The following is a 25,515-nucleotide window of genomic DNA, read 5'->3' as shown; positions in this document are numbered from 1 at the left end:
CACCAGCAGTTGGCGCTGTTGTAACAAAGTCTATTCATATTAACAGTACATATTTCCCTTAAAGTGGACCCGTCACCCAGACATAAAATTCTGTATAATAAAAGTCCTTTTTAAATTAAATATGAAATCCCATTTCTTTTTTTATTAAAGCATTCATAGCTGTTGTAAACGCATTTAAAAATATCAGCTGTCAATCAAATATTGTCTGCCCCTCCTCTATGCCAGTGGCATAGAGGCGGGGCAGACAATTACTTTCACTTTCCATTCAGCACTTACTAGATGTCACTGCTCTCCCTGCATTCCCCCAGCTTCTCTTAACGATTTAATTGTGTAACCAGGGCATGGGGATGGACATTGGGTCCCTGTCCCCTGGTGCACAAACAAGATTCTGAGATGATACAAGGCTTCTCTTAATAACAAGTTCCACAAAATGGCTCCTGCTGCTTGCTATAATTATGAGTTCCCAGACTGATGGAAACAATATTCAAATAATTTATACAGTGTAATTAAAGTTCATTTTGCTTGACTAACATGATAAAATAGGATTTGGAATAATTTTGTTTGGGTGACGGGTCCCCTTTAATATCTTGGAATCTTACAAAAATGTATGGCAAGAGTGCTTAGAATTGTACGTTCATTTTTACATTTACTTATTTTAAAGGTTTGCGTATCCTTTAAGAGGCAGGATTTGTCTAAATGGGTTCACACTTTTGTTCAGTTGTTTTTAAATTGTTCACCAGAATTAAAGACTTATTACAATTGCTGTCCATGTTTTATTTTTGACAGTTATTCCAAAAGTTTATTGTTCCTGTCTGTAGTGTTTGTTTGGCAGCCCTGTAATCCAGGTGCAGATTCTGAACGGTTACACATTAGTTGATACATTTCTCAGCAGCATCTCTGGAATATTAGCAACTGTTTTGCAGGCGCATGTAGAGGTGACACTGCATATCATGACCAGAAACTTTAGTGACCTTCAATTTTAAACCAGCAGTTATACACCTACGCAAGAACCAATCGTATTAACCTGTAGAAATCGAGTAATATTTCAGGAAGAACGTTTCACTCTGTGTAACCCACATGCTATGGAGTAGCTTCTGGAACAGTGTTTTCCATCAACAACGAACCATGAACTGAATTTCTTGCAGGAAAAAAATTGTATTTTATTAAAAGTTTTTATTTTTGCATTTTAAATATTTATAACAGTGGTGAATAGAAGAAAAGAGGAGTAAAGAAGATAAATAAAAGTGCTGTAGAGGAGAGGGATGTGAGTATTTCTAAAAGCAGATGGGCCATTTTACAATTACATATTCACAATGGGATTCACAGAGGTTTAATGGAAGGTCACCCATGGGCCCCATATTGCTTTGAATCTTTGTGGGCAGCATCTTGTGACTTATGTCAGTTTCTGGTTAGTATGGGAGTTAAGAACCAAGTTTCTCCAGAAGGGGATTTATGGAGGAGTGGTAGATTTCCATTGTACAAGGAAGGCTTTTTTTGCATAATAAAGAAGCTGTAGATCGCACAGTTTGACATGTTGGTTAAGTCCCAAATATTCTGCCTCTCCAAGCAGGCAAACCAAGGGTGACTGTATCTGAAGGAAACTTTGAACATCAGAAATATAATATACAAAATCTGCTCAACAGGTGGACAGTTCCAGAAGACATGAATACTGTATGAGCCAATTTCTCATTCACATTTTATACACGTCAGAAGCTTGAGGATATATTTTGGATACAACAGGGAGATTGTTCCTTCGCTCTGCCGATGCTAGAATAAGTTTGCCGGTGCCTCAATACTCCATTAAGGCTTACCGCAATCCCACATTAGTCCATAAAATAGTAGTTAGAGGAGAGCACTCATAGAAGCAGATACTGCTAAAATATTTTATTATTGACTACAAATCACACGGCATATATTTTGGATACTCTATATTGTGTAAGATAGACCCGATTCAGAAACGTCATTCGTATGCATCTGTCCCTAATAGATATTATGTCTGGTAACTGTTCCCACAAGTCATCAGTGAGGTCAGCTATGTCCTTTTACCAACTCCCTAGGACTCTGATAAGCGGGTTCGGGGTGGCTTGCCAAAGTATGGTATAAAACCAGAACAGGTTGGTTAAGGTCCTCTCTACGCAGATACTTTTCAAGAGAGTAGTCTGCCATTTCTATTGGGGAATTGGGTACGAAAGGCATGTCGGAGCTTAAGGCACTTGAAAAAGCTTGAATTGTTTAATATAATCGCTCAACACAGTGTCTTGCAGTTGTTTAATACCCCATGAGGCCCATTGGCAATGTCAGGAAGAGAGGTAAATTGTGGGAGGGATATTTTGTCCCATAAGTGTCCACCTCAACCACACTGGTTGTGATCCCTGTACATAATTAAGAGCCTTTTGGAATACCTGGATGACTGATGTCAGCATTGGAGTTGTTATGGTATAAAATATAGAGGGGCCTCTGTATAAGAGGTTAGCCAGTGCTTCTAAAGAATCCGGTATATTGGACTCAAGAATTATGGAGGTATTATCTAAGTGGAGAACCAGCCACCAGTGGGCATATGTCATTTGGTTTGGTTCACATGTAGACCTGAGTAGAAACAAATTCCTCTATTAGGGCCAGTGCAGAGTCCAGTGCTTCCCTAGAGTTCCTCCAACAAAATTGAATTTATACCAATATGCATGATGGTTCCAGTGCCAATGTAGATACATTTTTGCTTCCTTAATTATGGCTGTTTTCCTTTATGCACACGAGTTTAGAGCTCAAACATTCAAAATGAGGTTGTGTGTAGCAAAGTGTTATTGGAAAAGAAATGTCTGGTGATTTTTGTTTCAAGGAGCTAACTAAAGGTCCTTTACTGTTTGGCTTTTCTTCAGATCCTCCTTTCTGCTCAATGACACCTTTTGTAGGTCACACACTAAAAAAAAAAAATCATGATTCCCAGTGGCCAGCAACATTCCTAGAACAAACAAGCTCTGCTATCCCTAAATGAATCATACATTTGATGCTGACTCTAATTAATGGATCACTTGGTGTTGCTGTAAGCTTCTTTGCATGATCCTTTTAACTACTTTATACCTAATTACAGCTCCTAAATAGTATCACATAGTCAGCAGCAGTGCACCGCACCTAATCTTTAATGAAAGTGTATGTGATAATTTTTTAATGAAACCCTGTTTATTAACCCCATAAACTGGGAAATACAATGTAGTATAATTCTGAGCAACAGTTGAAAGAAAGTTATAAAATTGCCTCATTTCCTTTAAGACAAAGTACTGTGCAAAGAATATAAGCTTTATAAGTATATGTATGAGTCTGACACACGCACTCTTTATCGCTCTCTAATGCCACTTAATATAGCAGCAGGCAGACAGATATACACTTTTAACCAGAGTATGCCATTCTGTACCATATGGAGCACAAATCTGTCAAATACACACCTGCTGCTTAATTTATTGTTTCTAGAAATCTTTAGATATTAACTTTATATAATTCACTGCCGGTATGTTAATTTTTGTTACACTGCTCTGCTTTAAAGGAACGGTGACACCAAAAAATTGTGTTTTTAAGGAATGACAATATACTGTATTGTGTGTACTGTTGCCCTGTACTGGTATTTGCTTCAAAAACACTACTATAGTTTATTATAAACAAGCTGCTGTGTAGCCAAGGAGGCAGCCATTCAAGCACAGGATACACCGTAGATAAGATACGTTTGAAAAATCCCATTGTATACTACACAGCTTATCTGGTATTGAAGTATTATCCTGTGCCTTTTCTCCTTTTTCAACTGAATGGCTGCCCATGTCTACACAGCCACTGTTTTATCTAAACTATAGTAGTGTTCCTGTAGAAAACACATCCATTTTACCAGTGCAGAGCAACAGGGTAATATATTTTCATTACTTTTAAAAACTTACATGTTTTGGTGTTAGTTACTTTAGGGAACCGCTCGCTTTTAGGCTGTAGCCTTTTGACAAGAAGTTATTTCTGTGCATGGTCCAGTGTGGCCAATATTATGGAATTGCAAGCCATATAACACTAGCAAGTGTTGTGGGCACCCTCTGTCTTAGTAGACTAATGGGGGAATGTAACAAAAGTCGCAAAGAGCAAAACAATTTGCACAAAAAATGTGCAATTTGCAATGTAATATTCTTCCTTAAACTGTTCTTGCTTTGCGAATTTTCATCGCCAATTGCAAATTTGCATTGCCCATATTTAAGAATGCTTGAAGGTGTCGTAATCACTGCGCATAGGCCCAAACTATAAAATTCGGAAACCTTCCACTGTCGGAAGTGGTCGCTAAACAGTTTCCGGGTCCGCAAAAGATATTAAATTTGCGCAAAGCAAAATTTGTTCGCACACAGGCATAACTTTTCGCATTGCGAATATTTTTCCGTTTTAGACTTTTATTACATTCCCCCATTAACAGATCAATTTGAAGAAAGGGCCATTCTGCTCTCTAAACTTCGTTTCATGACTTTACATAATGTTTCAGTTAAAACGCCTAGTGATAAGGGTGCTCGTGGTAGCTATTAAGCATCCTCTATTTGTCCCTTATTTTGTAATTTAAAAAAAAAAAGTATAGATTTTTTTTTTAGATTTAAACAATCTGCAAAAACTTCAGCACGAGCTTTATTTGCTGAACTCATTTTGAACAAAAGAGCATACAACCCCTTTTGGAAGTATGATGGGTAGCTATCTTATGGGTTTCAATGAGTCAGATTTGTGAGATGCATGGTACAATTACAGAATAGGCAGTTTTAAAAGTCCATCTAGTAAAAAAAAGATAACATTCTTTCAGGATTATTTGCGCATGGCACCTAACTATATATATATATATATATATATATATATATATATATATATATATATATATATATATATATATATATATATATATATATATATATATATATATATATATATATATATATATATATATATATATATATATATATATATATATATATATAATTTTTTTTTTGCATGTTTGCCTTTATAGATGTGGTTTACAGATGTATAACATTCTCCCAGGATATTTTTGCTCATGGCACCTAACCAGTTACTGTATGTTTTTTTTGTTGTTTTTTTTTTGCATGTTTGACTTTATAGATGTGGTTTGCAGATAGCAGTCCGGTAAATATCTTTTTCAAGTCCAGGCTATCACGTTGGGATCTGAGCCACAGAGGTGTAGACACCGTATGGTAATTTGAGTTATTTGTTTTTAGGAAATTATAGCTTTCGGTGCCAGGCTTAAAGTAAACATTCATGTTGGCAATGCCAATAGTCATATGCTCAGCGGTACCAGTCTGGTACCAAATTACAACACAAGATCTTCTTGTATTTGACTCAGCACAAGAATGTGGACTTCTTTTATCCTTTTGTAGCTACTGGCTATACTATTACTATTTCGGGCTGTGGGCCCATTCTTGGCTGTGTCTGAGATTGTTGGGTAGTGAGTGGGTGTCGCTATACAGAACTAACTGATGGGACTGATAAGTGATGTCCCATGCAAAATCTCCCCAACTTTTCATTGTGAAATTGTGGTGAGCTGTATGAAACGCAAACCCTAGTCCTTTTTTCCACATATACAGTAGTAAATGGTCATGCAAAATGGACTTAGCAGCTGTTTTGATGATCACTCTGTGCAGGAGTAAATTGGCTGGTGCGCGTTTCCGTGGAAACAGGACCAGCAGTGCATTTTAGTAAAATGATAATGGCATTTAATGTGCTGATAAAAAGGCATCCTCATTGTCTTTCACATCCTGTACTCTTTGGACGTTGTTGAGGAAAACTTTAGTCAATTAGTCCGTTCCACCTAAAAAGGCTAAAAATATTTGAACACCAATGTAGTTATTAAAGGTATTCTGTCGTGATTTTTAAGGTAGAGTTTTTATTACTAAATTACACTGTGAGCAAGTAATTCATTTAAAATGGTATTCTTAAACCAAGAAATGCAATTTATAGCCCTTTCCGACACATGCACAGTTGGCACAATTACCAGACTCTCTCCAACTGAACATGCCCCAAAAAGCTCATTCCCTTAGCAAAGAAATATGAAGATAAGGAAGATGGCGCCCATGAGCTCTGCTGTGCTACCCTGCATAGTCTTACATCCACTGACATTGGATGCGGGGGGCTGGCCCAAGGGATGGTAGTGTATGGGCTCCAAGTGCGCTTGTACCAAAAAGCAGTGTCTGTGGTCCGTTGGCGAAGAAATCCGAAGATACAGAAGATGGCTCTCATAAGCTCTGCTGCGCTATTCTGCATAGATAAGTCAGGGACACCTTTTTCAAGTAGTGGACTATGCAGCGAGTGGGGCCAAAGAAATGGTAATGGATGGGCTTTCTCCTCCTTTAGGGATGGGCTACAGCTGCATGTGAATCAAATAAAAGCTCGGTGTTGGCGGTCCGTTAGTGAAGAAATCCGAAGATACGCAAGATGATATCCATGAGCCCTGCTGCGCTACTCTGCATAGATAAGTCTGTCACATTCAGGCACATGGTAGTGTACTATACAGCAAGGGGGGCCAATGGATGGAAGTGGGTGGGCATTCACTTTAGGGAAGTTTTTGTTCTCTCTTAACTATTAATGTCAGTCTTTGAATGTATATTAATACCATCCCAGAACCATATCTTTTCTTTTTCAAAAATTCTTTGTTTTCTAGGCATTTGGGTTGGCTGTTTCACTAAAAATATTTTTATTTTTTGGCTCTCCTCGAAAGTCCGTGAAAGTAACCCCCAACTGACTCTGAGCTGCCTGCATATTCAGCTACTTGTGGGCGCTCTGAGCTGTTGAGGAGAAAGCCTTGTGTTAGCAGTCTAAAACTGCTAATATCTGAAACCACAAAAATAGAAAATGATTGAATACCTCAAAAGTGCTCAGAGGAAAACTTTTGAGTATGTTAAAATAATTTTTGGTGTAGATACTTTTTAAGATGTTTTTTTTTTTCCGGCAAATGTGTTGTGCTGAACATGAAAATGTGAAATGCAGTGTAGACCTGAATCCTTAGAGCGCAGACACAATCAAGGATCCATTTTATTACTAATAAAAAGCCTGTTATGGTTGCATCCTGCAATTAACCAGCATTTGGAACAATAACCTTGGACAAAATTCAGTGTAATATGCTTTCAGGTGAACACTTGAGATTTTAGTGCCTGATGCCAGGACTTAGCTTGCAACAAATCTACAGGATTCAAGGTTGCCCATACATATACCCATGCATTTCTAATCAGTAGTTTTTCACTGGCACTGAAACTCCTTTCTTAAGCAAATAATTGGCCAAGATGATTCAGTAAGAGTGATTCACTGCTTGAGTCACCTGTGTGCATGTGAGGACATCTTTAAAGATGGATTGTTGCTTCAAGGGAAATTAACTATTTATAAATATGCTTTATAGTCACTTTATCTTATTAGATTTTTATTGTGCAATATGTCTGAACGAGTTCTGCGCCGTGTACAGCCATGATTGCAATGGGAAGATAATCTTATCCAAAAAATAAACACAATGATGGCATGCAGGCTGTGCTAATGAGCGTTTTGAGGAATAGTACACTACAGTGATCCTAATTACTGAGCACCCAATATCCAGAAAACCCTTGGTCTCAAGCATTCTGCATAATAGATCCATACCTGTATACAGCACAAGAAGCATAACAAGGCATTTTTCTGGGTATAGTAAGTAAACGTTTTTCAATACATGTAGCATTTTAAAATTTTAAAGGTAACTATTGCAAAACTGAAAATGTAATATTAGCTTCATCATACTGAAATAAGAAACTTTCTAAATACACTCAATTAAAAATCCTGCACCGTTTCTGAAATAATCAAGTTTACCTTCACTATTCTTCTCTCAGCATTTGTTTCTCCTCATTCTGTCTTCATTCAGGAGTTGGGTGTGTAGGGCTCACTCGATTAAAATCACCAGAAATCCTCTCTCTCTACATGCAGAAATTGTGCAAAAGGCAGTTATTTTGTTAGATTTTTTGTACTCCAATCCGTTATTTGAGTGAGCTCTAATACATCTGCTAGTAAAGGGAGCCCCCCATAATATATATTGGATCATTCATTGGACACCCAACTGCTGCATGTAGACAGAATGAAGAGAAACATGCTGAGAGAGGGATAGTGAAGATAAACTTGATTATTTCTGAAATGATGCAAAATAGTTAATTGTATTTAGAAAGTTTCTTACTTATATAAGTTTGTATTAAATGTTCATATTTGCGATCATTCCCCTTTAATTTGTATTAATATATCTGAAACAATGGTCATGGTTTTCTAGGTGGTGTCTGGGGCTGCGACTTATCCAGGCATTTGAAATCAGCCTTGTGTGCTATATGCCTAAATCACCAGTAATATTGTGTTATCCTGTTTTCCATATTTAGAATAAAGTAAGCTTGTTTTTTGTTCTTTTTTTTTGAAGTTTGATGGGATGCATGGTTGTTTGGGAAACATTTTGTTCTTTGGTTATAATTCTTTGATCTTGTATTTTATTACTAGTATGCAAGGTCCAGCCAGGGGTTACTGTGCCATGTGTATTTATTTTATTATGGTAGTTGGGTTTAACAGGAAAATGTAATAGATCAGTAGATGGGGGAATGAAATTAGGCAGGTGTTCTATTTATTTCTATTAGTATGTGGAAATGTGGGTGTCAGAGTATAAGATGGACTATGCTATTTAGCTCACCGATGCAGCAGAGAGAAATGATAGGAACGTGATCAAAGAGCTTCATAATTCTTGAGTGTAAAAGTGGAGCTAAAAAATATAGTGAGTTGAAGGCTGTGAGGAAGCTCTGTACCTGCATTCTTAATAAGAATGAGATTATTGTGTATAATAAAACCCCAGAGCTATTGCTTACACAAAATAAGCAGCTGATTATTCAGAATATTGTGAGCTGCACCACAGGATATTGAGTCACTAAAAGATGATGAATTTTATTTATTAGTGAAATAACCTTATCCTTCATGGTGATGTGACTTACAGAGTGCACCCCATCTTGTAACCCATCACACACATTCAGATGCCTCTGGCACCTATCAAAATGACCACACAATCCTTGAACTGTGGCCATTAAATAATGCACTTATTTATGCATCACAGTAAAGGCACTGTTGGTCTGAAACTTTCTTTGAAGGGGTTTGTAAAAGCAAAAATAAAAAACTTTCCAATATACGTTAATTAAATTTTTTTTTTAAAGTTGTTTAAAAATGCAATTGTTCCCAACTTTGACCCGTTGGCACTCTTATGTGCCCAGTCTCCTCTGCTGGAACCTACCTGCAACTGCTCCAAAGTTCAGGCCATTCCAGGACCCATGCAAACCAGAAGTGACATCACTTGTGGGCGGATGTGACATCACTCTGGAGGCGGATCAACTAGGTCATGGGGAAACACTAGTTTTAACTTGAGGAGGTGGGGGAATGCAAGTCTGCAATTGGCCTGGGTACCCAAGTAGGGTACCCGCAAACAGCCGCATAGTCCGGGAACGGGGTTCTTTCTGCCCGACCACTGTGCGGGTATTCCGTGGGTACTTGACCCGATGCAGAAAAGCAGCATCTGTATAGCAGAAACCAGATGATTAACAGACCTGTGAAGAAGCAAGGCATTGTGATATATGGTGTCTTGGCTGGAGGAGACCTAGCTTCTACTTTGCTTTGAGGCAAGATCAGCAAAGAAATTCATCAGGGGGTGCCAAATAAAGCATAAGATTGGCTATTTAGTTGCTCTATGTGGACTGGCAGCCTACAGGGGTCTCTAAACTTGTTTTATATGCAACAATACATGCCACCAAGCCAGGAATTAAAAAATAAGCACCTTCTTTGAGGCCACTGGGAGCAACATCCAAGAGGTTGGTGAGCAACATGTTGTTCACGAGCCACTGGTTGGGGATCATTGATCTAGATGCTATGAAATTGTTGGGCACTGATGCTGGGCAATCAGGTCTAACTTGCATCCACATTCCAATTTGTCCCAGGTGTTGGGTTGAAATCAGGGCAGGCCAATCAAATTATTTACACCCATCCTGGCAAACCACATCTGTATGGACCTTACTATGTGCATATGGTTATTATCCTGCTGCAACATGAAAGTCTTGCCACAAATTTGGAAGCATGAAAATGTCAATAATGTCATTGTAAGTTTTGGCACCTGTGGCTTCAATGATTGGTGTTGCCTCAATAGCGTATTCTGAATTTTGGCCATATAGTATATATTGGAGAGATGCTTTGAATGACATTCTTTCAGTAGTGAAAAAGAGAGAAAAAAGAGCTGACCCATATAACTGCACCTACCCATCACAAATACAAAACTCCAGTGAAGCAAATTATTAAAACTTAACCTTTAATAAATCGTTTAAAAACCAAGTCTAGAAAGCACACTTAAAAATGAGGTTAGGTATAGGAGGCTGATTGACACGGGAACAACGGGTTTGGGAAATGTGCCAATCGCACTTGAGTCGGTTCAAGGTTGCGGTTGGGATCCCAATGGTAGTAATTTGGCACATGGGCCACGTTATGCCAAGGATTACCCTGCACAAAAACAACCCCTTCACCCACTTGAGGATCCCTCCCTTGTGGTATTTGGTTGAAGGAGTGAGAGCCAAGGTAGCAACAACGCTGAGGCACTTAAATTAATTAGAAGCAACAATGTAACAGATAGTATCCGACCCACGGATCACTGGTTTCCCCACACCAAACCAACCCCTTCACCCACATGAAGATCCCTCCCTTGTGGTATCAAGTTGGTTGAGTGAGAACCAGGTTAACAGCAGCACCAGGTTGTCCAACCCCTTCGCCCACAAAGATCCCCTCCCGATCCGTTCCGTAGGCAGGCGTCTGAGGGACATAGAATCGGCTGAACTGGGTGAACGGATCGGGAGGGGATCTTTGTGGGCGAAGGGGTTGAACAATGGAATGATCCGCGGGTCTGATACTTTCTGATACCATTTAGGTTCTGAAGTAATTAAGCGCCTCGGTGCTGCTGTTAACCTGGTTCTCACTCAACCAACTTAATACCACAAGGGAGGGATCTTCAAGTGGGTGAAGGGGTTGGTTTGGTGTGGGGAAACCAGTGATCCGTGGGTCGGATACTGTTACATTGTTGCTTCTAATTAATTTAAGTGCCTCAGCGTTGTTGCTAGCTTGGTTCTCACTCCTTCAACCAAATACCACAAGGGAGGGATCCTCAAGTGGGTGAAGGGGTTGTTTTGGTGCAGGGTAATCCTTGGCTGTACCTGATAGAAGCATAACGTGGCCCATGTGCCAAATTACTACCATTGGGATCCCAACCGCAACCTTGAACCGACTCAAGTGCGATTGGCACATTTCCCCTAAAACCCGTTGTTGCCGTGTCAATCAGCCTCCTATACCTAACCTCATTTTTAAGTGTGCTTTCTAGACTTGGTTTTTAAACGATTTATTAAAGGTTAAGTTTTAATAATTTGCTTCACTGGAGTTTTGTATTTGTGATGGGTAGGTGCAGTTATATGGGTCCCCAACCACTAACTTTCTACCATTCTTTCAGTAGGCAAACGTTTTGTGGGCTTTACTCCCCCTTTAAAATTTGTGTAATGATAGTAATGCAGTGGAGTGGAATGTTGATTGATAGAATCAGGATGATATACAAATTGTACTTAATGTTTATGTAGCAGGCATTTAGTTGGCCAGGCTGTGAGTTCAATTGGGCTTTTTTTTTTTTTTTTTTTTTTTTGTGAAGCCTTGACTTTGTGTGTTCTAGTTGCGTACAGAAGGGTAGTTCTTGCGTGACATTTGTTGACACTATTTTGGTCCCAGAAGATCATTGTGGCTTTATAAATGTAAGTAGAAATAACAACAAGCTGTGCATTGATATTGTAACTTTATGGAGATAATTAGGTAGAAGCACAAGTAATATTGTAACTTTATGGAGATAATTAGGTAGAAGCACAAGCTATAGATAAATGGGGCATATGGTGTGTGTTTTAATGTTTCACAACTGCCGTAGAGAAGCCCTGCCAAGATGGAACCATTTGTGGTGGAAAAATATTTTTCAGCAATGTGTGATAATGAATAAATTCTGCCCTTAATGTCTGTTCGTTTTAATGTTATTGTTCAGCCATTGGTACAATTATCAGTGTGCTTTCTTAGGACTCTGTAGAAGCTTGTATCCATGGGTACCAAAAAGTCTCTAGATTATTTCCAGACAGTTATGTCACAGCTATTGCTGGACAGTAGAATGTGCCTTCCAACATAAAACACATCTTAGTGTCCTTATCTGCTAGCATCTTATAAATTCTGGGACATGCTTAGGATTTTCAGAGGGGAACTTTGCCAATGCATTTACCAGGTTTCTTCTCTGGGCATATGTAAACCTACGAATTTATCACTTATCTAACTTTTGCCTTCTAATAAGCACGGCTCATGGTGGTTTACAAGTTTATTACATTAATATTTTGATTCATATTTGTGGTCTATAACATTTTTTGCTACCTGTATACACCCTGCACTTGTCTGCTGCACTGGTATAACACTTCATCTGCCCAGGTTCAGAAAAGCTATGTTTATTTTTTATTTTTATTTATCATTGTTTTCCTGTTGATCTTTTCATAGATTGGAAATCTGGAGAATTACTACCATTTTTATCACAGCAAGACCATAAAACGCTCCACATACGCCAGTCGTGGCACGCACAACTTCCTCAGGATGGATCCAAAGGCAAGTGTATCTGTATATATACCAACAGGGCAAAGGAAATTTGTATCTGCAGAAACATCAGTATAATCAGAATAATTCAGAACCTGGTGTATAAAGTATAGAAGCAGCAGACCCATCCGCTTCTAGAGAGCCCATCAGGCTACACAAATGCATTTGATATATTATGTATTTAGGTATATACTATATATGTATGGTGTGTATGTATCGAAACATATATATTTTTACTTATATTGCACTAACTTTCATGCAATATTTCATGACCTCTCTTATATGATCTTCTTATTACTTTCAGGAAGTATAGGTTTCCTTGATTGAGCTTAAACTATTTATAACTCAAAGAGGATGGAATTTTGGTCTTCAATGCCATCCAGGAGTAAACTGTCAAGTAACAGCCAAAGTTTTTTAAATCTAATTTGCACGGTGTGTGAACTTTTAGATGTGGTTTGGTTAAAACATGGCTTTATACATGTGCAGCTAAAGTTAGTATTTCAATTGGCAATGTGTTGTTGAATTTGGGGCTCCTCTTTCAAAGTGAGTTCTACAGTGAGGTGGCTGGTTTTGGATGAAAGGTTGTCCATGTTATGTGGTATTATGCCATTCCTGTAGTGGTAACAGACTTGAAATAGTTACATTAACATGGCTCCGAAACAAATCTGCAAGTTTGGAAATGTGCAATTTCTTAGTAGTTATTTTTGGACCATTACAAATTGTTCAAATACTTCAGTGTAGGTTGAAGTCCCTTGGGCAGATGCATTAGCGAACCCAAGTTAACTTCTGAATTGTAAATGGCATACCATTTTGGCTGTATATAATGGAGTAGATATACACATTTTATATCAACCACTAATCTTGCTACCGTTACTCTGATCCATTAGGAAATTGAGCCTAGGGAACTTTTCATGAACAGTCACCTAATTGACAACATCACAAAGTTTTTTGATGGGTAAACTCAGAGGTCTTATTGTAGTGCATTAAACAATTCTGCATAATGTAACTGCATTTAAAGTTGCAGTAATACGGCAAGCTAACCTGTGCATTCTATTATCCAATTTTACCAGAAGTTACGTGTGACTCTTCCTTCCTTCCTTCCTTCCTTCCTACTGTGTGTAGACTTAAGGAAAACTATACCCCCGAACAATGTGTAGGTCTCTATAAAAAATATATTGCATGAAACCGCATATCGTGTTCCCTGACTATTTACCTCTGGTCATAGTATTCAAAGGCTGGCACCTCCCTGCATCATAGCATTGTTGAGATAAGTGTCTCCTGAACTAGGCATTGGTTTCAGTCAGCAGTCTTGATTCTCCCCTGCTATTAGCTTTTAGAGGAATGCAAACACCACAACTTTGGTCCCACAAGCGTAATCCTCCCCTGTTTGCAGCTTTTGAAAGAAAGATTGGCAAAACCAATTTTCAAATCCAATTTTTTAAAGACATGAGACCACCATTTAAAGGGAAGGGCATGGGGGTGCTACAACCACATGGAAGCCTGGCCTGCAGAATAACTGCTAAATTTCCAACAGAATAATTACAAAAAAAAATACAAAAAGTGGGGCTAAGTATTACTAAGTAATCAGATAATCTGATCTGGCCAAATTAGCTAAAAGCAAACAAAAGAGACTGGATTGATCAATGGACATAATGCACATATACAGGCATGATTATTTGGAATTACACAGAAAAATCTTGCACTTGAGAACCTCTGCATCACTGGAGTGGCCTGAAGTACAACCTGCTTTCCAGAAAAAGAGGTAATTAAAACGATAATCTCTTCTGCCAGAGGCCGAGAGCAAAATACTTGACAAATGATTAAGCTCTGGCATTTAGACTTGCCAAGATGAAACCATAAAATTAAGTGTTTACTGAAAGTATCATTTTGTTTGTTATTGCCATAACACACTTTTTTTTTTTGTAGTCCCCTTTCCAAAACTAATGCAGGCTGTATTGCCTCATTTTTTTACGTTTACTAATTTCCTCATCTGCCTCTCATCCTACTCCTGGAAACATTGTTCCGGCCCCTCAGAACGTATGAGGTGTAATAGGATTGATTTTTGTTTGTACCTAAACACAAAGTCCAGTGTCCTCCGGAATTTTGCTTGCAATAGAATCATTCAGATAATTATTTTAACACTTTTAGATATACATATGATAGATCTAAACTTTACTTTATTCGATGTATATAAAACGTATAGATTGGGTGTGGTCCCATTGTTACTTCTATAAAAAAATAAACATTTCATATACACCAGTGAAAACAGATCTTGTATTTTAAGCATTAAAAACTAATTTGCTTTTCGGGAAATTGAAAGTGTGAGTTTGTGTGTGCCTCTGCAGGTCAGCTAGGATTAAATGAATCATCCACTTTAGAGAAGCCTTGATGATCAGACCATTAAAACAATGTATAATATTCTCTTACTCGAGAAGAACCTTCTTGGAATCCAGAAACACACTTTATTGACCTTGAAGATATCTGATTATTTAACTGTTGTGCTTCACTACATAGAAGTGCAAGCTCATGCAGTTCTGGATTGCATGATGGCTGCAAACATAGGTGATGAATAGATTCATATGATTCGGAAGAAAGGATTAATAAAGTGCATTTCATCAGTAGTGAACTTAGATGTCAGTCATTCTGGTGTCTCAAAACAGTGTCAGGAACTGCACCCAGTTTTTTTTTTTTTTCTTGACAATGTTGGCTATCCAGGAAATATTAGCAGCACAGAAATTTCCATCTAATGATATTAATTTCCATTTAATTAAATCAGGAGCAGCGCAAGTAACAGACAAAGTGTCTCTGTCTACCTGTTGTAGACAAAATGCCCTATGTGTCATAAGCCTAAATATAGTCTTCAATAATTTAAAGCTGCATGCCTTTACTTTGAGTTGGGATGCAGCCTTCCTTTTCCAGTGCTACTGTATATACATGGCATGTACTGTCAGGTGTTAAGATTCAATAATAAAAAACCTCTGGGCCATATGTCACTTTCTTCTCATCCCTGCGTGTTACAACAAGCTTAGCTGTGGGGAGGGACACAGTCTGATGGTTGCTAATTGTCCCATGTGCCTGAAAATTCAAGTGGGAGCCTAGCTCACGGCATGTAGCAAGCTCAAAGGGTACTGTTCCTTCTAAGGTTGATTAACTTGACAAGTGAGGATGTAGTTTAAGATCATTTTTGCTATGCAAATATAAAAGCATATATCTTGTTTTGCACAAATACATATTATTCTGCATTTGCTATATTTAATAAATTCAGTTAACTTTGCTTTTTTTTCTTATCTTGCAGCACTATACATTAATACAGTTCTAACAGCCACAACCTTTTGAATGTTCTAAGATATGGATTAAAGGGGTGATTCACCTTTAAGTTAACTTTTAGTATGTCATAGAATGGCCAATTCCAAGCAACTTGTTTTTGGTCTTCATTATCTATTTTTATTTATAGTTTTGAATTATTTGCCTTTCTTCTGACTTTTCAGCTTTCAAATGGAGGTCGCTTACCCCATCTAAAAACACAAATGCTCTGTAAGGCTATACATGTATTGTAACCGCTACTTTTTATTGCGCTCATTTGTATCGAGCCTTCTCCTATTCATATTCCAGTCTCTTATTGAAATCAATGCATGGTTGCTAGGGTACTTTGGACCCTAGCAACCAGATTGCTGAAATAGCAAACTGGAGAGCTGCTGAATAAAAAGCTAAATAACTCAAAGAATGAAAAATTAAAACCGGTTGCAAATTGTCTCAGAATATTACTCAGTACATCACACCAATGGCTAACTCAAAGGTGAACAACCCCTTTAATAGAAAGTTAGGCCTAGGGCAATGTAATATACCAGAGCTACAAACATAACTGCTTAAATCTGGCTTCTTCAACTTGTTTATATACAGCTATTGAACTACAACGCCCAGAACCCTCCAACAGCCTTCAGCTGTTCCATTTAAATTATGGATTGACATCTAAAGTGCTGCTTGTTACACATGCCTTATTCAGTTCTTGTTTTGTTTCCTGGTGTATTCATTTGTGACCTAAGTGGCAGTCTAAATACTTGCTTGAAGCGTCTTTTGGTCCACCGATGGTCCTATCGGACTAATGGGTACAGTGTCTGATGTACGAGTACCTTTTCAGTATTTTGCTCCTCAAGTGCTGCCGGTTTTCAGTGCCTTTTAGAACATTTATATTTTGATATTACGTACCAGGAATTATTGCTGACCTCTGCACCCCTGTCTAGTATAACACTCGAATGACCATTTTCTACCTAAACATTGACTACACTTATGTTCTATCTGATGTCCCTGCTAATCCTCCTAAGCGGGTTCTGCATTGGTGGGTACAATCCCTATGCTTACCATGTCTGATATTTCTGCTTTGTATCTGTTATGTTTGAATAGAGGTGCTTTCTTGTTTTATAATAACCTTTACATATATTAGACGAACATTTGTATTCATGAAAATGTAGTCTTTATATTTCATGTTATATAGGCACTGCAGGTCTATGCGACAATCTACTAAGTGTATGACCCTCTAGCTGTTCCTGAGCTACAGAGATTAGTGTCCACCAACAGCCAAGGGTCATTCATTAGTGTAGCTTTCGCTGGAGATCTCCAGGTTGTAGACACATGTTATACAGCATATTCATGTTTAGAAACGAGAGGTGTTTATTGATTCCTTTCCCTGCAGGTTGAGTGGATGCAGCAGCAGGAAGTAAAGAGAAGGGTTAAGAGGCATGTGCGAACAGATCCAAACCCTGTAAACTTTAATGACCCCATATGGCCAAACATGTGGTATCTGGTAAGTACTGACCTGTTTGCTATGAAGGAATAGCAGGATAAACCTGCCAAAATCCCTGTAATGACTGATTGGCGGAGTCCCAAGTGTGCAGTGTACCTTGAAATAAGTAATTGGCCCTAAAACAGTGGCAGCCACAAAGAAAATAACTGCAAAGACATTGGGTGACTTTAGCAGCCAGTTGGCCTGAATTAAAAGCTGTTGAAACCTGTGTCGTTACACAAATGTGTTGTGTTGACTGAAACCATCCACTGCTCAGTGCATGAGGAATCGCATATAAAGGCTTTCTTGACTGTTTGTTGCCATCCTTTTATTAATATGGATTCTGTAGACATTCAGACTGGTTTGAGACAGATTTAGGAAAGCCATATCTTAGACAGCTGTTTTGAGCGTGTCTGGGACTCATCTGTAAAATGGTAAAGGGTATACGGGATTCTTCATTCTTGATTTGGTAGATCTGCTGCTCAGCATTTGTACCTAGTTGGTAAGTACATTCTGTCCACACAGTTGTCCTCTTCAAACCAGTTCAATTATTAGTCTTCTACAGACTGCTTCTATTGATTTTAGTACGGCAAATAATTTAGTTGAGTCTTTAGTAGACCACCTGTTTTTATTTACCTGTACACTGTTTTTATCCAGTTTTTTTAAAATTGCTTTCACTCTTCATTGTGCACTGGGATTTTATACATTTAGCAGGATGGTACAAAGTTAGTAGAGGTCTTAAGGTACCTAACTACTGATTTACTACTGGTTGCTAGCACTCTCCTTGTTTAGCTAATATGCTACATGGTGATGGACTGAAATCCCATCACCATGTGGGTCTCGCATGATGTTTAATGGCAAGTTTAGTGTTTCCCTTTATATTATGCATTTAATTTTTATTTGGCACCAACACTAAACACTGATTTTGGTTCCTATTATATGATGCATCCCTAGGCAGCAAAGGGGACAGCTGGGTTAATCTCTTTAGGAGACAGCATAGCAAAAACAATGGAATGATGCTCCACCCATGCAACCCTCTTCCTAACATTACTACACCATTCTTTCCATCCTGCTTTTTTTTTTTTTTTTTAATTTAGACCTAATTTAAATTTTGATCACTACTTATCACTATCTTACTAGTTATCATAGACTGGGAGAAGATTGCCTCTTACTCTAAGAGGAAATCAAAACCAAGAAATATTAATTTGTGTAAACATATTCATAGTGTTCCTCTAAGCACCGTTATAATTTACGTTAATATTATGTTTGAAGTGGTTTCTGAGATATTGGCAGTTTTAGACCTTTTTTATACTGCTAGGCAGGTCGTTTTGAAGGCCCAGTGACCCTAAATGTCTGTACTATCTATGCGCATCCTTGATTCAACATCAGGTTGCTGTCTCAGTTGAGCTAAAAGTCTGCAATTAGCAGTTCAAAAAATTTATTTTTTATTTTTTTAGTTTAACGAATGCACAGGTCTTTCCAGCTGACATGAGGTCACCCATTCCGATTAGAAGAATAGAGGTTCCGCCTAAATATTGGGAAGGGATTTTTTACAGTGAGTGCTGTGAAGATGTGGAATTCTCTCCCTGAATCAGTTGGTACAGGCTGATACATTAGATAGCTTTAAGAAGGGGTTGGATAGCTTTATAGCAAGTGAGTGAATACAGGGTTATGGGAGATAGCTCATAGTACAAGTTGATTCAGGCACTAGTCAGATTGCCATTTTGGAGTCGGGAAGGAATTTTTTCCCCCTCTGAGGCAAATTGGTGAGGCTTCAGATGGGTTTTTTGCCTTCCTCTGGATCAACTGGCAGTTAGGCAGAGATAAAAAAAAATAAAGGTTGAACTTGATGGACGTGTGTCTTTTTTTCAACCTTACTTACTATGTTACTATGTTACTGTGCGGGAAGGGAGAGGGGAGCCAATGCCAGGCAGTTAAGGGGAGCTTTTTGGTATGGGGTTTAGTTCTCCTTTAAAGACATTGGTACCAACTTACTATGCAGAATTCTTCATGTCCTCACCAAGCTACGTTCCTAATTAGGTATTTTTTTTTTCAGACACAACTGCCTTGAGAAAAGCAGTCATATATCCTTGCCTACAAATCAATCATCACAGTAGCTCCCACAAAGAGAGAGAGTTCTGAAATATATTTCAGATGTTCAAATTTAGTAACATAAATACATTTTTTAACAACCTGAATTTCAAAATGGATAGAGGTGTTATGTTTGGAAAACGTTGTCATCCTGCCTCCCATAGGGGAAGAACACTGTCCCCTGTGCTGCTTGGTTTGTGAGGAAATACGGATGAGCATTAAAACCTCTTTAATATATTTAATGTTTTCTATCAATCTGGGTCATTTTTCATATGCAGTGTTCCACTTTGGACCACAAGGATCAACTGTATTAACCAGAATACTAGGGGATCTGCCAGTGGGCCACAGACCACTACCAGCTAACTTTTCTTAACCCACCATAGGCCTATAAAAAACCTATGACGATTTGCACTACATTTACATTTTGTGGCAGTGGGCCCTTAAAGGAGAAGGAAACCCTAAAAATGAATGGCTAAAAATGCAATATTTTATATACTGAACTATACCAGCCTAAAGTTTAAACTTCTCAATAGCAGCAATGATCCAGGACCTCAAACTTGTCACAGGGGGTCACCATATTGGAAAGTGTCTGCAACACTCACATGCTCAGTGGGCTCTGAGCAGCTGTTGAGAAGCTAAGCTTAGGGGTTGTCACAAATTATCAAGCAAAAAATGAGGATGGCCTGTCCTATAAACTGTTGCTACAAGCCTGATTATTAGATTCTGATTGTCGTTGCACTGTTTCTGTGCTGCCATGTGGTTATCTATATTAATTACTAATCAACCTTATATTGTGACATTTATATTCTATGTGTACTGTATATTGTGAGTGGGTCCCTTAACTCGGTGAGTGACAGCAGCACAGAGCATGTGCAGTGAATCAGCAGAAAAGAAGATGGGTTGCTAGGGGAACTTTGGAGACACATCTTTACTGCTATGGCGGCCTTAGACTGGCACAGAAGCCCAAGACATAATGTACAACATTTCTAGCCTACCTCTTTAGTTCGGCTTTAGTTCTCCTTTAATGTTACATCTCTCTAGGAAAACCCTGGGATGTCCTGTCTACATTTAGTGTGGAAAAACTTGCTTTGAGGAGTAAAATAGCATTCAATTTTGGGGAACTGCATTTAATATAGCCTTTAGCCCATTGGTCATTTATTGAATGTTTTTCTTTCAGCACTGTAGTGATGAAAGCAGCCGGTGCAGGTCAGAAATGAATGTCATGGCTGCCTGGCAAAGAGGCTACACAGGCAAAAATGTTGTTGTTAGCATCTTGGATGATGGGGTGGAGAAGAACCACCCAGATCTTGTACAGAATTATGTGAGTATGTTTGGTTCACTGTCTATTGGGGTAATATTAAATGTTGCATAATGGGTGTATTTTCACCTACCTTTGACTTTCTCCAGTTTTTGCATATTATATAATATGACATTGATTTTCCACCTGAATACAGTATATTTTATTCTAGCAATGACTTTTTTAATAAAATACACAGAGCATGAATCTCACTGACCATTTCTCTTTAGGATCCTCATGCGAGCCACGATGTTAACGGAAATGATCAGGACCCAAGTCCCCGATATGATTCCAGCAACGAAAACAAGTATGTTTTGCCTTGATTTTTATAGTTTTTGCTAGAGATGCACCAAATCCAAGCCTTTTTCAGCAGGATGCGGACAAATCCAACTTTTAAAGCAATGCACTTAGCCCAACAAGATTGGTAACTGTCTACAGTATTTATATTCCAGCCCTCTGAACAATATGAACTTTAATATGCAGAAAATTCAACACATGTATGGTTATGGTAAAGTGATAAAACGGTGTAACTTTTGCCCAGATGTAGTAACCCATGGCTTTCAAACATGGGCGGTAAATGTATGGGTTGTTGTAGGGGATTAGACCTACAGTAAGTTTGGCACCTCTTGTTACATTACCCACATGAACTGTTGGATTTGCACTAGTGCATTAGCAGTGCATGACTGCACACAGGGGTGTTTCGCCAATGAGGCGAGTTGAGGCCTCAGGCGGCAGTGCCCCACTAGGTACCAGGGGCAGCAAAAATGCTGCTCCTGGTACTTTAAGAGTGAAATTCCAGGGGAGGGGGGGGCAGCAGCAACTGCTGCTGCCTCAGGTGGCGAGCAGATCGCCCCTGACTGCACATAAGATAAATGGAGGTAAATCATCATCATCATTTATACAGCGCAGACAAGAAATGCAGTTCTTTAGCTTGGTTATAACAAACAGGGAATAAATGGTGGATAACAAACAAGGGTTTACAGAATACAATATGATTAGAGGGCCCTACAGCTTAAAGTTTACAAACTAAAGGTTAGGGTACAATTGAGACACTAGGATTTTAGAAACAATTTTGTGAAATACCATACCCTAAGGCTACTAAAAGCTAACATGAAAAATTCTGTAGGATTATTATACCCTGAACTTGAATTTATATTTATAAAAATAGGGTACTGTCATATTACAGGGAAATGGCTAATTGGTTAGAGGAAAATCATTAAATGGGACACCATGATGGGGAACGATGTTACCATATTTTGTAGCTTTCTGTGTAATAAGTTTTCAGATGAAGGATGCAATTAGTGTATATGTACATGAGTAAATGCAGTAACTTTTATTCTCTGCTTTTCTTCTCTTTCTAGACATGGTACTCGATGTGCTGGGGAAGTAGCCGCCTCAGCCAATAACTCACACTGCATTGTTGGCATTGCATACAATGCCAGGATAGGAGGTACGTTTTAGTCTATCTATACATGAGGCCTAATACCACCTGAGATTGGCATTTGACTAAATTCTACTAGTTACCGACTATATCATTACCTAGATAAATGATAGACATATTGCATCATGTATACACAAACCTTACACTTCAGAGGGCCTTATAATATATATATATATATATATATATATATATATATATATATATATATATATATATATATATATATATATATATATATATATATAATATCATGTAAAGCAAGGCACTCACTGGAAAAAATAAAATTATATATATCTGAGAGTAGGAATGCACATTGGGATTTTAGTAGGGAAAATCTTCACTTTTATTTAATAAAGCATTAAAAGAAAACAGGCCAGCGTTTCGGTCCCCTGCTTGGACCTTTATGATAGTGCTTTTACAAGTTTCTGCAAGTCGCTAACCTGGCTTTACCATTCCTACTATACAGCCCTTAATTAAGTAAGCTGGATATGGACAGAGTCAAGCCCCCAAGAACCATATGTGTGTGACCAGTTATAAAGAATAGCTTAGAAACGCAGTTATCAGCCTTTATCTATCAGAACAACTTTTTACAAGACTGGCTTCAGTTTCTAGTTTGAGTATGACTTGGCACGTTTACTTTTCTGGCCTTTTCATATATTCATAGCGCGTGTATTCACAAAAACAGTAAGTCCCTGAGTATAAGGACATGCAGCTGGGAATGTCTATTGTGCGTTGCCTGCTCCTGGGCAATGAGCTGGAACGTGTAACAGGGGAAAGTTCTCGTTAGTCACTCTCAGGCTGCAGTATTCTCAGTACATCCTGGATCATTCTGGGTAGCTGGGGGCCAGATACAATTTCTCACAGCTACATGATTTTGCTTTGTTACATGCTGAGCAGCAACCAAGATTTCTCGTATAGTTCATCAGCGTTGTCAACCCAGATATGCAGCCTGTGCAAACATATTTCAGCTGGAAGTTGATAGATGTGCAGAAGACTGGTTTAGAAAAATCTGCACAGCACCGTTTCATATGACCTAAGGGAAATTATATTCATTTTTCTGTAGAATTTTTCAAAAAATAAATGTCATTGGTGGTCAGCTGTCTTTACAATACAAAGAAATACATGAGTAAGATAACATTTTTCAAATGCAGCACTTAAGGCATAACAGTGAGATCCAAAAGTTTGTTAAAAAAAAAAACATGTTGGGTCCAGCCTTGATAGCAGGGCATTTATTTTAGGCAAAAGTATACCTGCTTCCCTGGATACTTTTGTAATACTAGAGCTATTTCACTGTGTTTTCCATACTTAGTTTAACCTTGTTTTAAGCAGGAAGGTTAGAACTTGGGCTGTTCAGTTCAAAACTAGCTGTCTGACTCCATAGGATTTGGCAAGCCCCAGCAGCAATCATGTCACTAATCCAACCTTTTGATGTCATCAGGCCGCCCCAAACATCATGACCCCTGCCCACTGACATAATTTCTTCACCCCTTTAATGTTGTAATGTAGTAAATGGCATTGGCAAATAGTATAGCAGCCAGGTAGCAGGGCAAAATTATTTGCCAATAGTTGGTTGAAAAAAAAAAAAAAACAAGATCATCTATAATCTTGACAATATCACTTATTTTAGACTAGTGAAAGGACAGTTACCAGAATTTCAGTTGTCCTAGATAGGCAAAGTAAGGATGCGTATCATTGCTATGGAAGCAGAAGTCCATGGGCTTGAACTTGAAAAACCACAAAAGCAGTGCTAGGTCAGAGAGTGGAATTGTGCTGTATAACATATTTGCATTACAAATTGCATATGATGTTGTTGAGGTCCTATTTATCGCCCCTATACTTTCACACACAATGCATTACAAGCCCCTTTTAGGGGCCTGGTCATATGTTAAACTAACCAAATATATACATGTATATTTGATTAGGAATAGTGCATTATAAATAGAACCATTAGAAACTACACCTGTAGTAATCCCAACAATGCCCATTGATAATCCATTCAAAATAAGGTGCTTCCAGTGGCGTAACTATAGAGGAAGCTGACCCCACAGTTGCATGGGGGCCCAGACTATGGGGTCTGCTTCCTCTATAGCTAATAAAAATAAAAAAAAAACCCTCCCCCTAGCCGCTCTCTTACCTGCAGCAAGTAAGGGGGGACGCAAGTTGGGAGAGACGGGAAGTAAAAGGGAAGTACACCAGGCCCCTCTGATTTTTTTGCAATGGGGCCCGGTGCACTATAGTTATGCTACTGGGTGCTACTGCATCAGTTGCCAAAATGGTTTGTAAAAACAGGCATAATTATAATAGTGATTATACAAACTTTGGATACAATTATAATTCACAAAAAGCATCTGTGACTAGGCTCTAATGAGCACAGCTTGTAAAAAAAAAAAAAAAATGTATGTATGATGGCATCCTTCTATTGTACAGCACTGCAGAATATTTTTGCTTTTTTAAAATAAATTTTTAGTAAACACATTTTATGGTAGAACTGCAATGACTGCAGCTGAAACAAGCAGCACACCTGTGAAATAAGTGTGAAATTATTCACTGCATTGATAGTTCTACAGAGAAATATATATTTTTTTCACACACAAGGTATGCGGTAGTAAAAAAAAAAGTGTACAAGTAGGATTTTCTTGAGCACAAAAAGAAACCAGCTCATGAATATGCATCAAGCAGGGCTCAGACAATCACATCAAGGAAATATGAGCCATACAAGGACCCACAGACAGAAGTTTATCCATGAACATTTTCTGAACGAAACATCCCACACAATCTATTATCCGGAGTGCTTGGGACCTCCGGTTTTCTTCAAGGGAAAACCACACCTTAAAGGAGACATTTTATGTAAAAAAACAAGGTACCAAGTCCATTAAACTCTTGTATATAGAAGGAATGTGCTTTATAAAGAAGTATTTCTGGTTACTCACCCATCTGTTCCACTTCTACTCCCTGAATTCCCAGGTTGTGCAGGGGAGCAGTTGACACTCAGCTCACTGCACTGTATGACAGGAACCAATCATCAGCTAACAGGACCTGATAGGGAACTGAAGCCTATCTGTGCTTGTGTGACTGCACGGCTGTGATTGGCTGTTCCCCTTCTTCTGTGCTTCTGGCAGGGACTGTTATGACCCGCCCACCCCTCATTTGAAACACAGACGAGGACCAGAGAACATCTATAGGGAGCTCAAATAAAGGGGCTAATTTTAAAGATAAAATTACTTTGTA

General features: G+C 38.4%; 1 protein-coding gene across 1 annotated transcript in view; it reads left to right on the top strand.

Moving 5' to 3' along the window:
- The window catches only part of pcsk6.L (proprotein convertase subtilisin/kexin type 6 L homeolog), a gene marked incomplete at both ends in the record, with an annotated part of 85,480 nt that overhangs the window by 16,604 nt on the left and 43,361 nt on the right, over window positions 1-25,515 (top strand). The window contains 5 exon segments of the mRNA NM_001092998.1: window positions 12,586-12,690; window positions 17,369-17,479; window positions 20,727-20,870; window positions 21,077-21,153; window positions 22,208-22,296. Of these exon segments, the coding sequence (NP_001086467.1) occupies window positions 12,586-12,690; window positions 17,369-17,479; window positions 20,727-20,870; window positions 21,077-21,153; window positions 22,208-22,296 (526 nt within the window).

Source organism: Xenopus laevis, chromosome 3L, assembly GCF_017654675.1.
Source record: "Xenopus laevis strain J_2021 chromosome 3L, Xenopus_laevis_v10.1, whole genome shotgun sequence".
Classification (NCBI taxonomy): Eukaryota; Metazoa; Chordata; class Amphibia; order Anura; family Pipidae; genus Xenopus; species Xenopus laevis.
The sequence above is the reverse complement of the archived record's forward strand: the minus strand, read 5'-3'. Positions and strand labels throughout refer to the sequence as shown.